Source organism: Plectropomus leopardus, chromosome 9, assembly GCF_008729295.1.
Source record: "Plectropomus leopardus isolate mb chromosome 9, YSFRI_Pleo_2.0, whole genome shotgun sequence".
Classification (NCBI taxonomy): Eukaryota; Metazoa; Chordata; class Actinopteri; order Perciformes; family Serranidae; genus Plectropomus; species Plectropomus leopardus.
The window spans coordinates 9,386,773-9,401,221 of NC_056471.1; the positions used below are offsets into that span (position 1 = coordinate 9,386,773).

A 14,449-nucleotide genomic window follows, 5' to 3' on the forward strand; every position below is an offset into this window, starting at 1 on the left:
CACAGCTTGAGTTCATCAGTAGCTTTGAATACTACCCTTGCAAAAAAACCACTGAAAAACTCCATACCCTCTCATCACTCTCCTAAGAGGCAGGACGTTGGGTTTCATCGCCCCTCTACCTCCTTTATGCTTAATGTCTTGTTTACATGTGTGTATCTCCCCTGTGTTTATCTGTCTTCACTAACAGTCACTGGCTTAATTTGAGTTGATACGGCCATTAAAAAGAAACTTTAGAGATTTTCAACCAACTCTGTCAGCGCAGTGTGTACAGTGTGTGCAGATGAATGTTTTTTAAATCTCTGCAGCGAGGGCCCCAGAACTACCCACTCACATCCCGGACTTTTGCCTACACACAGTGTCCACGTTGCTATGACGCACAGATTGGGGAAAATCGAAAAAGCTTATCTTTAATACCAATATCGCTATTTTCTAAGCTTCAGTAGCTGCTATATGGGCTGGACTGCCCACCTAACACCTTGCAGGAAAGGCAAACTGGGCTAGATAGCTAGCAGCAGTTTTTTCAATGCTGCTGTTTAGCAGTAGGCTGGCAGCCAATCATCGGGCTTTGATGTCTGGTTGCCCGCTTTTGTCAACAGAAGGGGCGTGGCTTCATCTAAGGGCTCGAAAAACAGCTGGTGGATTTACATTTGTCGAACTTTCCTCCAGCTAAGAACAGCAATTTAAAAATTTGTGACTTTATCACAGTGTTAAGTCTATGAGCAGAGTGGAACCTCCAATCAGGGCCTGAAGGGAAAACTACTGTACACATTTAGTGGGCCGCATACACCAGAAGGAAACGTGGAAGCTAGAGAGCTGCAAAGCTAAAGTAACTAACTGCTGCTGAAGTAGCCTCATATTTAAGGAACCGACATTAGAGTGGTATCAATACTCTCATCTAACACTCAGCATTAGCGAATAACCCTATTTGCCAAAATGTTGGATTATTCCTTTAAATTTGACAATCTTAATCATTTATCAAGCACCTCAGAGAAGAAAATCAAATCCTAACCGGCCAAAAAATATGCACAGTTAGTCCTTACTTTAGGCTTTAAGAAGTGAAAGCATTTCATCATCTTATAAAATACTCAAATGTCCTCCAGGATTTCGGAGACCTGCCGAGATCAGTTCACTCCCAGCAGGAGGACGTTCCAGAGGTGGCCAAATATGGACAGAAGAGCTTTTGATTTAAAATAATGACCACCCTCTTCAGAGACACTGACATGGATTTTAGAACCTTGTGACTCGTTTGTGATAAAAAGAAACTTAAAAAATATGCCAACTTCATAGAAAACAAGTTCTTGCATTTGCACTAAATTGAAAGCAAACAGCCACATCAGAGCTAATCTGAGATGCAATAATTGTGATTTTAATGCATCTCAAAGCCCCAATATCATGCATATTCAATAACTTCCTTGCCTCTATACTAGATTAAAAATAAAATTCAGAATATACTGGTTAGGCATGTGTGATTAATGTCATGGGCAAATGTTTCGGGTGTGTGTGACAGAGCAATGTGCCTGAACCACGAGAGCAGACCAACAGCAGTGCCAAAACATGGCCTATATACTCAAAGCCAAGACACGTTCACATTTAACAGGGCTTATTACACTGTAGAAAAAAAAGACTTGCTGGTTGAAAAGTACAAGACGCAGCTGGTGTCAGCCATTTAAGATGAAATGTAGCGGTTAATTTCTGTGTCATTTTTTATCAGTTTAAAAACACATTGTCAGTCTGTACCTGTGTGCAGCTAGTTTGTCTTACAAGTGACACAGTTTTCTGTATTTAATTTCGTTTTTCCTGCATCACACTGTATCTGCATCAGCCTGTCAGATTCCTGAATGTTTTGATTGCACATCAGAACTGCTGAAAAAAATCTGCAACACATCATCATTAATTTTATTTCAAGGTTCATTGTCATAAAAGAGTTTTATTTACACTCGATGGAGAGCTTCATCTTGCTGCTGAGTGTGTTGGGACCTTCATAAATAACTCTTTAACTGTTTCAGTTTGACTTCTTGTGTTAATGTTCTTGAGATACATGATTAATATGGGCCTTGAAATACCAAACATAAAATAAGAGGGATAAATACAGATAAAAAGACATCAAAAAATTTCATTGCCCTCTCTTACACGGCTGCCCCGTCTCCATCAAAAGGGCATCTGAGGTATTTTATGTTCCTGTCTGCCTCCGCATCGACTCAGCGTGGTGCTGCTGACCACAAAGGGGAAATTGATTGAGTCAAGCAGGCGAGATCTTTGAGGGGCTGGTGCCCTAATGCTGTGGGTCTGTGATAGCATGCTGCTAAATTATGGAGCTAATGAAAAGAAAAAAAATCTTCCTTAAGTAAATACAGACATATGAGATTATATTTTCAATGCATACGAGTTTTGTATGTCCATCTATAAGAGGCAGGTTCGAAGCAATTTATTGCTGCACAGCATCTGTGAAAACAGCAAACAACCTGACCACAGTGCAGCATGTGTGAGGCAAAATTTGTGTCATGAGGGACAGCGCGTGTCGGTTGCAACTGTCCTTCCTGTTTTTGCTAGTTTTTGCTAGAGATGTGAATGACAGTCTTGCAGGAGCCCTTGCTCTGCAATCATTTACAGAGGCTTGCAGGGGTTGAACACCAGAGTTTAGTAGGAGGAACGCAGTTGCAGATTTTAGAGGGTGTAGAAAAAAAAAGATGTAATGTATCAATAGCTAAGGCAAAATTGGCCAAGCTGCGAGAAAAAAATGTTTTAGGTGGAAAGGATGGTGTATGGCTTAACACCTAGGCAAGACAAGTCTCAAAAACAACAAAACTGACTTGTTTTTAGCGAGACACTGCAGCATTTCCACCTGTGATCATGCCAACAAAACTGGTTATTTCAAGCCAAAACATTAACTCTTCTTAATAATGACACAGAGTTTTTTATGTGTAACCACACGTTAACTGGTGCATTGTGAAAATGTAAAGAAATGTAAAGTTTCAATATATTAAACATTACAAGCACTATAGACCAATGTATTCATTTTTTGGATAAGTGAATCTTGTGCAACTAGATCATTAATAAATAAAAAAAATGACATGGGTAAGTCCTCATGCATGCAAGTAGTGACTTTAAGTAGGGACGCACAGATTTTTTGGCCGAAGATTGGTATCGGCTAATGTTTACCTTGTTGACTGTCATCAGCCTGTCGGCAAATAAGATGACATGCACTGATGGCAGTGGCCGATGTTTTCGTGTTGCGCCACGTTAATTTCGTGCATCTTAAAAAGCAGGGTTCCCGACTAAAGTCGTCCGTGGGACAATAGAAAGCATGTTTGGGACGTACAGAGAGCTTCCAATGAGACCACTGGGGAAGAAAGGACGCAGTAAGTATTGTCGCATCAGCGGGCCCACCCTTTTTCCTGATTGTGCTACTTTGTGAACAACAAATCTATGTTTACATCAGCAGGAAGAGAACTAATTAATGTTGCTGTTAGCATCTGGGGGCCAAAACTAACAGCTAATGAGGGTTGCATTAAGTTCCATTATGATGCGTTCAAGCTCTATTCAGTAAAAATGAGTTTTGGGCGATGGTAAATTTTAATAAATAGAGAATTTCAAAGAGAAATGTGTTGATCTTTTCACAGCATAATAAAATAGATATTGGAGAGGTAATTATTGTTGACCTATATCAAACAAAGTTCATGGAGCTGTTTTTAAAAGATATTTTTCATGTGTAAAGATATATCAATGGTTGAATACATAAATACAAAAAAGAAAATAAACAAAAACAACATTAACAAAAAAAAAAAAAAAATCTGCATTAGTATTGGTCCAGAATTTCTGATGGCTGATATCAGGCTATCAGGCCGACATTAAACCCATCACTGGTAGCTGCCCTACAAAAAACAAACAGACCATCACTAACTAAAAATGGGCTGAAAATAACTATGTGTGGTACTTGACCTGTTGGATGCGGTTGATGCGTCTCTCATCAGTCTCGGCGATAAACAGTGTGCCCAGGTGGGACAGAGCGATGGCCTTGGCAGCCTCCAGGGTGGCGCGCACTGCTGCCCATCTCACCAAGTGGTGATCAATACCCGGAACCTGGCAGTGGATGGGGCGGCCCGCAACAATACGAACCTGAAGATTTTCTGATACCTGATTAAAAAAAAAAAAAAGAAAAAGAAAAAGAGAGAGAACACAAAACCACAATCATGTGTAAGCTATGCAAAAGAGAGACAGAAAGTAAATCATTACAACTGCTTATTTTTGGTCAATGGATTAAAAAACTGACATTATATATTTGTAGATCCAGCACTACCAAACCTAAGCATCAACGACTCATTAAATGCTCGCAAGATACAAGCTTGGACAGGCAATTCATTAATTCTCAAGAACACATTTTTGAGTAATAAGCAAAACCCAAGTGGCATTTTCCTTAAAACAGCTTCTGCAGAGACAGTTGACAGCATGCTTTTTCTTTTTTATCAAGGTGCTCTTTTCCTTCCTTTTATGTTAGAAGCCTCACTCGCTCTAAATGCACCTTAAGTGACAGCACTGCAAACTGTGAGAAATATTTCATTTGTCTTTCTTCCTCAGCTACATATAGTGCAAATGTCTCTCTAAAAACATAAGCTTGAGTAGGAAACAGCTTTAAAATTCATTTACTAGCAAATGTGGGATTTTCTGTCTGGTTAGTACTGCTACCTGTAGGACAATGTTGTTGTCCAGGATATAGAGGGAGTTGTCCAGCGGGTTAATGGCCAGGTCTGTGGGCCACTCCAGACGAACCTGTGAAATGAAATGCACACATAAGTAAACACAGACCATGCATAAAGTTACTTTATTTCTATAAAAAAAACAACAACAAGAAAACAAGAAAGCTGTAATGTCTATCACTCATAAGAATCAGTTACAGCTTATACAAAAATATCTCCTCAATAACACAGCATTAGGCCTCCTGACCCTCCCTGCTCATGCAAAGGTCAGTGGCGGGCAGGGAGCCTTCCCCGTGTTTATTCAAGACTCGCCTCGGTACTGTCGCAAATGTCAGCCAATAACCATGATCGCCGCGAGCTCAAATAGCACACCCTGCCTGCTGACGCTGTGGGGGTCAAAGACAGACAAACCTACACAGCCACTAGTATCACCGTATATCTCGCACACACAAACGCTCAAACTGTGAGCCGTGGAGACGAGGTGGTGCGTCTGAGGGATCAGGGAGGTGATTGATGACTCTGAGGATGGATTGGTAAATAAATGGATCATGTTAAATTGCCACTGACATGTCCAATTATAGGCACTGTCAAATGAGAGAGAAGAGGGTTCACTCTGAAATCCCATTTTAAAAGGTAGAGAGATTCATCAAGCGAGACTCAACTCTGTCCTTAGCCAAAGAGGACACGCATCAAATCTCTCGTGCTCATGATATTGAACTTTGCAGTGATGACAGGCCATCACTTTTATGAGTTAAGTTGAGCCATACACAGGGCTGGGGCAGCTCAATTAAAGTCAAACTCAAACTAAAATGATGAAAAACATTCTCAGAAATCATTATATGTATATATAAGTATATATATATATATACTCACGTTTGTATATATCCCTTAAATTTGTTTTTTAATTGCACCTCTTTAATTGGCGCTCTCCAAGAGGAATTCATTTATTTGGTACTGGTAAAATATCTGTGTGGGCAGGCACCAAAAATAGTTCAGAATATCACTTCCATTTAAACTGCCACACATGTAGTTTACCAGCATGGGGGCCGTTGGATCTAAATTGCTCCAGGACTCTGTGGATTAGTTACGCTGTGTCAAGATTTGAATCACTGGGTGATGTGTCGAAAAAAGGATGAAAAAAAAGTCTTGTACCAGTGTTCATGGGGACACACCTGCATTGTCACATTTTTCACCTACATGAGGCAACAGTTGTTTTAAACCAGAATATGCAGATGGTGGATTTGAGAAGTGGTTATTAAAGGTGTAGAAAAAAATAATGATCTATCTGCTTTCATATGTTTGGTTGTGTGAGAAATATGACATACCAAAAACATATATTTATATTTAAAGTGATACTTTGCTGATTTTCAACCAGCTTTGTTTAATAACAACGCGGGTAGTAAGTGTAAATCATCTCACCTGCACCCAGATCTGCACATATTCAAGCGATAAATTCCAATGACAGGTAACACAGCATTCGGCACATTTTAGTCAGTATTTCTCACCTAAAATGTCTTCAGAAACATATTTCAGTGAACTATTTGGCTGTAATACAGGAATTTGTGACATTGAGGTGGGCCCCATACTTTTTTCTGTATCATAAAAACAGATGTCTTTATAATGAACACATTTTTTCAGAAACACATTTTAGCATGCAATTTTAACCCTGATTCAAGATATTTCGTTACTACGTACGTACTTCATCTGCCACAGTGTCTAATGTTAAAACAGCGAAGCTCAGATTAAGTCACAAACCAGTGGGAGTGTTTATTGGTCTGGTGTGGTGCAGTGCAGTCTTGCTCTACAAGTATAAACCTAAAACTACCAAAGTTAAAGCCACAGTCCTTCTAAGTCAATCAACATAACATTTAGGTTATTATAAAACAAATTGTTAATGTAAACTTATTTTACATCTAACACGTTGACTCAAATGATCCCTAATATTCTGCATATTTGTGTAAAGTGTAGAGAGAAAAAAAGGTACATTATTTGTTGTTAATGGGAGTGCACAAAGCTACAGCAATACTAGAGGAGTGTTTTAAATGCCTACGCTTTATAATTGGAAATGAAATTCCTCTATGTGCCAAACTTTGTGTATTGGGAATATACCCTGAAGACTTTGCTGTAACTCTGCAGCAGTCACCGCTCACTGACTTTGGACTTTTACAAGCCAGAAGGATAATTGCACTATTATGGAAGAACATGGATATACCTTCTATTGGAATGTGGATAAAGGAACTGGCAGCCTGTCTAGCTTTAGAGGGAGTCACTTAAGATTGTAAAAAGGAAGAACTCTGCTTTCGTATTGAGCCCCTATATTGAGCTTTTGGTAACATATAATCTCTAAAGAATGGAAGCTATATGGAAACTATGTACGGCTGTAATTGTTTTATTAATATTTATTTTGCTAGGGTCTGGGGTAATATACTCACTTTTTTTGTTATACTGATAATGTTGAAGTTAATGTGGTAATTAAATAAAAGAAAAATAAAGTTCATTGGAGGTGCTGTGCGCAATTAGTCATGTTTAAATGTTGCTAACCTCCCTGGTCAGTAGCAGATCTACTAGTCGGTTAAACTTATAATTAAAATACCCAAAGGAAAACAGGAGGAGTTCAAGGATCAGCATGAAAGACTAACCAGCAGCTCTGATCATCGTCTCTCTCTCTTTCACACATATGAACACACACGTGCGCTCTCAGACTTAATGGATGAAACTGCGTGCACGCAAGCGTTACAAGTCTGCAGCTGTCTATGGCATTTAACGCAGAAAGTATGTCCCAGCCTCATGGACACTTGCATGTCTTCTTGCTAGGCTGAACGTAGGAGGTGCTTTTGGGCAGAGGGGAGACCCCACCAAGCCTGAACTAGTGTGTATGATTTGCATTCACACTCATACATGTGGGGGTTAACATGTGGGTGTGTGTTTTTAAATAAGACGGGACGTTAAATACTCAGTTAACAAATTATATTTTTTGACTCTTATTTAGTGAGTTGTTATGTCATGTTTTTGTAGGATAATGTGCAATTTTCAAAAACATGGTGCAAAGTGCCACACAAGTTGGTTACTGAAAAATGTGATCAAAGATTTTAAATGGCTCTTAGAATATACACAATATTTATTTCAAACAGTGTGTAACCTAATAGATTAAATTGTGCTAGTTTCAACTTCTGTTCAAGCGTTAACTACTGTAAATTAGTCATTAGGAGCATCCCCAGTTCAGAGGACAAACAGCACATGCTCCAGTCAGTAGTGTGCCACAGACACTGAAGCTTAGAAAATGTTTCCACAAATAGTTTTGAAACCTTTAAAAATATGCAGAATAGCTGCAGTATAATTACAGATTATATGCCCCTTGTACAAAAAGTATCACTTTCAGTTTGACTTAAAAAAAAAAAAAATAAAGCCAAAACTTGGCTGTTCATTTTGCATATATTGCTGTAGCAATCTTTGTTTATCCGTAGCTACAAAAGTTTCCATCGACGCTGACCTCACATTGGGGTCACAGCAGTTTATGAGAACAAACATGGATGGAGGATGAATGCGAATGGACACGCTGGAGGGGCTGATAACTAACAAACACAAGGATTGTGAGGTAACACGGGCCCCTTTAAAGACATATAAGAGCACCTCTGGGAATTCACCCTGGCTGAACACACATATTCACACACACATACACGCCCATACACAGGCGCTCGCCTCCCTATGTGTGGGCAGAGATCCCTCTATAGAGCCAGCAGTTCATCTATAATTCATCTTCTGCTCTAATAGGCCTGATATAAGTCAGCAGTGTGATCTGAGGGCTGGCTGATCAAATCTGTACAGTAGCTGTCTTTGGTCTCTGCCACTCTCTCAGTCTCTCTCACAGAAACACACACATACACCTTCAAGAGGAAGAGTTTCTACAGAAGAGGCCAGGCAACTTAAATTGATACAACAGTCACTAACTGTAAGAGAATAACAAACAGATAATTATTTTGTAATCTCTCACCTTTATGGGTTAATAATCCTAATTAGTCAACATAAAACACATTCAAGAGTCTTATATTTCTACAGAATATCTTAACAACACTGAAAAACTGAGGATGGCGCCTATTTCAGAGCAAAATTTGGCTCTACTTCTTTCCCAGTCATTAAAACTAGACTGCATTATTAGCTTACCTGGCTGATGTCCATGCGTGCATCACAGCTCAGCGGCTGCGTCGACATCAGTCCGTTTGAGCCAATCACAGTGGAGAGCAAACCCCTCTCATTAATCTTCTGAATGGTGGTGCCATCAACGAAGTAGACAACACCTCTTTTATCCACTGCAATACCTGGGCGGGTGAGAGAGAGAGCAGAATGAGCTTTTGGAGATGACAGAGAGGGAGCGACTGGGGGTGAGAGAACAAAAAGGTAGAAGGAGAAAATGTGAAAGAGAGTATGAGAGAAGAGATGGAGAGGAGTGAGAGAGAAGTACAGTGGAGAGAGGAGAGGGTTTCGGAGAGGCATCCAACTCAGTTAGACATTCAGCTCAGCAAGCGGCTGTCTTATCAAAGGCACTGCACCACAGAAATGTAATTATATTTCCATTCCAGAGCCCACTAAAGGGATTAGAACAATGCAACTGGAGGAAGAAGTTATTTGTCACATTAGATGTGAGCAGGGTGCCGCAGTGAACTTTTGACATTTGCGAATGTGCATTATAAATGTGCATCCACATTTGCGCTTGCGACTGTGCATTATGTATGTGCATCCACAAATCAAAAACACATGTGAATGTCTGCATTAGTGCAGATGCTTGCCTGTATTTTTCTGCACAGCACATGCAAAAGAATGCTTTGCCAGTGTGTTTTGCTATGAACAGCATATACTTGAACTCTCCTTGCAGTGGAGGTCTGCAGTAGACAGTGAGCAGAGAGAGAGAGGGAGATGGGCAACTCCAGGTATTAAAGGTCAGGGCAGACTATGAATCATCTGTTATGGATGAGGAGCGACCTTCATCCCTGTCTCATCTCCATACAGAAAACAGCCCTTTGACTCAACTCCTCAGCAATAATATTCCACAACTCAACCCTCACCTCTCATACCGTATGCCGCCAATTCTGCTTGATTGCTTTCACTTAGCATCTGCAACAATAAGCCATATTTCAGTTTTCCTACCTGCCATCTCCAATGCATGTGTCTCACCGTTGGGCCATTTAAAAATACATTGTGTTTATGGTTTATCATTAAGTCTTGTCAAGTTTATGTATATTTCCCTATATCCAAAGCATGCCTCATGCATGATTTAATGGAGACAAAGCCTACTTTATATATAACCACAATCAATCATAAAACTAAATGGTGCAATACAATATGCAACAAAGGGAACCATAAAAAAACAATCACATGGAATGAAGTAGTGTGGTGAAAAGATATAAATAGGGTGACAACCAACTATTATTTTCATTACTGATTTATCTGCCTTTTTTTTTTTTTTTTTTTTACTATCAATCCTTTATTTGTTTAGTTTCATTTGTTGCTCCTTGTGCAGTGGAATAACTCAAAAACACAAAACATTAGCACCCTATTAATTAAAACAGTTACCAACTGACACATGCTAATGTTGTTGACATGGAGCAATTCATTTGGAGTCGTATTTCTGGCCACCTGAAGAATGGAAGTCAAATATTAATTCTCCTTTTGGCTGTTTTGGTCCCTAACAACTCCTGATGGAAATATCTGACTCTTAACCTGCTAAATACTACACTATGTTCACTAGCTAGCTGCTGAGTTTGTTAGTCAATTAACATTTGGTGCTGGGAGGGCAGCATGCAGCAGGTTATAGTGTTTTCACTATAAATAGATGCCTGCTGTGTACGGGAGCAAGGTGGATAAGAGTGGTGAGGCTGAGCCAGAACACTAAAGCTGAAGGTTAAAATACCAGAACAATAAGATGAACGAAAGTTAAAACACTCAGGCTGTTCTCACAAACTGTTCATACCTTGTCCTATAAAAAGGAATACACCCAAATTTGTACATATCCCATGTATTTTGAAAAGCTGTGACCATGTGACCAATGCGCTGATGGGAGTAAACAAGGAAGCATTCCTGTAAGGAGGCAGGCTGGGGTGGTGTGGGTCACAAAAATCCTGACTTTACCCTTGTGATGGGTGGACGTAACCATATAAACTTTGTGTGAACTGAGCATCATTTTTAAGGTATGTTCTCACTATGTTTCTTTTCCTAAACCGAACCACAGTAACTTACTCCAAACCTCTGTAAGTTTACATTAATTTTATAAATGTAAATTAAGGACCTAATGTCATAGGTGGGACAAGATCAATGAGTTAGACCTCTACCACATTGTTTTGAAATTAAAAACAATGGTTTTGACCACTGATAACACACATCTCTTTCTATCTCTCTCCATGTTGCTCTGCCTCAAACGGTAAAGTGTGGTTGCCCAAAGTCTCATTGACTTAGATAAACTTTTGTAAACTCCCCTGACAGACAGGGATTCTGATGTAAAAAAAACTCTGATACTTGAAATATGTTTGGACCGTAACAATAGATAAATAATCAATTAACAAAGAGACACGGGATCCACACTGGGAAAATGCATTTTTCATTTCATGGGGACTTTAAGATGTCAGAAAATAATCAAAAATGCCCATCGAATTTGTCCCAAACACAAGTTGATGTCCTCACTTTTATTTGTTATAACTTTATACTTTATTTTGTAACATTTCTTTGTTGAAGCAATGTAGAAAAGTAAAGGAGAAGCTGAACCAAAGATTGTTGTATTGTATTTTTTCCGTACAACCTCACTCCATGTAATTAAATTAATTATCAAAAATTCCATATATTATATTTCTGTCAATCATCATGGCTTCAGATATAATGTGGACATTAAGCTACCTACCCCGCAGCAACCCCTGCAGAAAATGAAACTTCTTAATAAAATTCAAACAGTGATCTGGCCGTGCAGAAGAGTCAGCACACCATAATAAAAATGGACAATGGCGCGACACCATCAGTATGCAGTGCGGCTCCAACTCCACCTCCGTCATTCAGTCATCTTGTCCTATTTTTCCCTTGATTTTTATTCTGGTTCTGTCAGTCTTTATCCTTTCAAACTTTGTCATACTGGATTATGCGGGGATGCGCCTGTGCTCGCTTTCTGAGCCCCGGATAGAAATCACCGCTGCCCTTTTCCCCAGGCGGCCCTAAGGTCTCATCCTCCTTGACATACAATAGCCTTTTTCACACGTGTTTTCATTCAACATGTGCGCACACACACACTGATGCAAACACGGTGCGCCGCCACCACAACGAGATTCGCAAATGTCCTCAAACCGAGCAACCCTGGACCGACCCTGTGAGTCATAAATCGTGCAGGTGGAGTGGGGTGTAGAGGGGAGGTGGGCAGGGGGAGGGCCAGGGTCAGTGCGTTTCCTCCAGAGGCCAGAAGGTGAACTGCAGAGCTCTCCCTCCTGGCCCCTTCATCATCCCTGTGACACAGACAGATTACACCTCCCGCACAGCCTCAACCCCCCCAACAACACCTTTCCTCTCCACTTCTAGCTCTCCCTCGCTCTCCATCCTCCCTAACTTGATCTTCTTCTGCTCCCTCTTCCCTCTCCTTGTTTTTTCCCTGTTGTCCTTTGCTTTGTTTCTGTTGTTCTGCGCCTTCAAACCTGCCCTGTATGCTATAAGTGCTAATCAAATCAGTGCCCTTTGACCCTTCAATAATGTCTGGGCTCTTTTTTCTCTGTTGGGCCCATTTTTTATTTCTTCCTTTAGTTCGCCTCTGCCTTTCCATTTCTCCTCCTGTCACCTGGCATTACGAGGGAGAGACGTCTCAACTCACAGTCTCACCCTGCTTGGGTCTCAGAGTCGGCACATTTTTCCTGCTCTAACACCACCCTTAGAGCCTTCCTACTTTCCTTTCACTTTTCCGCCCATTCCCCCTCCTAGCACCCTAAACCTGTCCCTGATCCTAGAGCTCATAAATCCTGCACAAGGACATGACGAGACAGCCAGGACTCTCTCTCAATGCTGATTTCTGTTCTTTCCCTCTCTGTCCCTGGATATTACGCTTTCTTCTCTCCTTTGCTTCTATTGACTTCCATCCTAAAGTCCCTCATTTCTGTCTTCCCTGCCTTTGTTTGTGCTTTTCTGACATCCTCAGTATGCATGCTCAGGATCTGCATGTCTTATATTCGCACAAGCGGCTTCTAAATAGCTGCCAATCTATCATCGACAATAAATACGGGACCGCACTGACTTATTCATCCTCACACAAGTACAACAATGAAGAGCGATTGCTATTATTGCTTGGCATTGGCGAAAGGATTTACGCCAGTTTATGCGTTGTTTAAGAGTATTTCGGCATGTTTATTGAAAAGGCGGCAGATTAGTCCACATTCTCCTTGTCAGGGGCTGGATTTCCTGCTGTTGTGGGTAAAGCTCTGCGCTGTGTTAAGGGAATTTATGGCCGCTCTGTATAGCCGATGGATACTCACAAGACATCAAAAGATTTACCGTGTCTCCCTGGGTGGACCTGGCACTCTGATACTCATGTTTAGAAGCTGGCACACACACTGGTGGAGGAATAATTGAGATAAATCTCAACTCCGGAGGGAGACGGACATTTGGCTAAAGTTGGGACTGGATTTTATCATCAAAGAAAAGTGAATTAGACGGAGTTGGATTGACCTTGGAAAAAAACAGAGGGAGAGGAGTGAAGGAGAGGATGATAAAGTGATGCTATTCACATTCATCTCAGATTTAGGGAGAAAATGCAGCCAAAGAGAAAAAGACAGACAGCACCAAAAGAGGTGTGAAAGAGGAGAGAGGTGGTGATGAGACAAAGGGACATGATGAGGAATTGCTTCAATTAACCATTACAGGCCAATCACTCTCAATCAAAGAATCTCTTTGTTCTCTGTCCTTGTCAAAAGAATATCAGTTATAACGGCCCCCTGTGGCATCGCAATACAATCCAATCTGATTAAAGCCTTGGAGAGGGGTCTTCGAGAGCATCAGTGTTGATTACAGCTATTTGAAGAGAAGGAGCCACCAGGGGATTTTCTGAGCAGAGAGTAAAGGAAAGGTGAGGAAATTTATAAGGTGAGAAATGAGATGGGGTGAGAAAGACTAATTATAACAAAAGTTGTGGATTATGTTTATTATTTTGCAGGAAGAGTAGACAGCCCTGTTGGCATACAGAAACATCAGGATGTGGTGTGTGTGTGTGTGTGTGTGTGTGTGAGTGTGCGTTCGTATATGTGTGTGCTGCATACTGACTGCTAACGCCTAAGCCCTCAAGAGTGCAGGAAGTCAGCCTTCTGGTGTTGTTCAAGTTTCCCTTCTACAGTACTTTCACCCTTCACATGTTGACAGCGCGGCTGCCAAAAGAGCTGCCTCTATGGATCAAAGCAAGAGGAATTGTAAAATTGTATAGAAAACAAACACATCAGTGTCTGTCAGCCGGCTAAACAACCACCTAAGTGCAAAATAAGCACATATTCTGCAAAAGAAATCCTATTTAAAGGATCTGTTTATGGAAGGAGAAGCATTATGCGTGCATGTAGGGAAGTTCCATTTATACCTGAAACTTTCATACAGTCACAACGTGCACATGGGGGTAAGCGATGTGTACGTGCGCACGCGCGCACACACACACACACACACACACACACACACACACACACACACACACACACACACACACACACACACTCACAGAAATTGCCAGCAGCCTGAGGAGTAAGTCATTCAATCTGCGC

General features: G+C 40.7%; 1 protein-coding gene across 1 annotated transcript in view; it reads right to left on the bottom strand.

Moving 5' to 3' along the window:
- Positions 1-14,449, bottom strand: part of tenm1 (teneurin transmembrane protein 1) — a 219,912-nt gene that overhangs the window by 22,370 nt on the left and 183,093 nt on the right. The window contains 3 exon segments of the mRNA XM_042493760.1: positions 3,940-4,134; positions 4,684-4,767; positions 8,856-9,010. Of these exon segments, the coding sequence (XP_042349694.1) occupies positions 3,940-4,134; positions 4,684-4,767; positions 8,856-9,010 (434 nt within the window).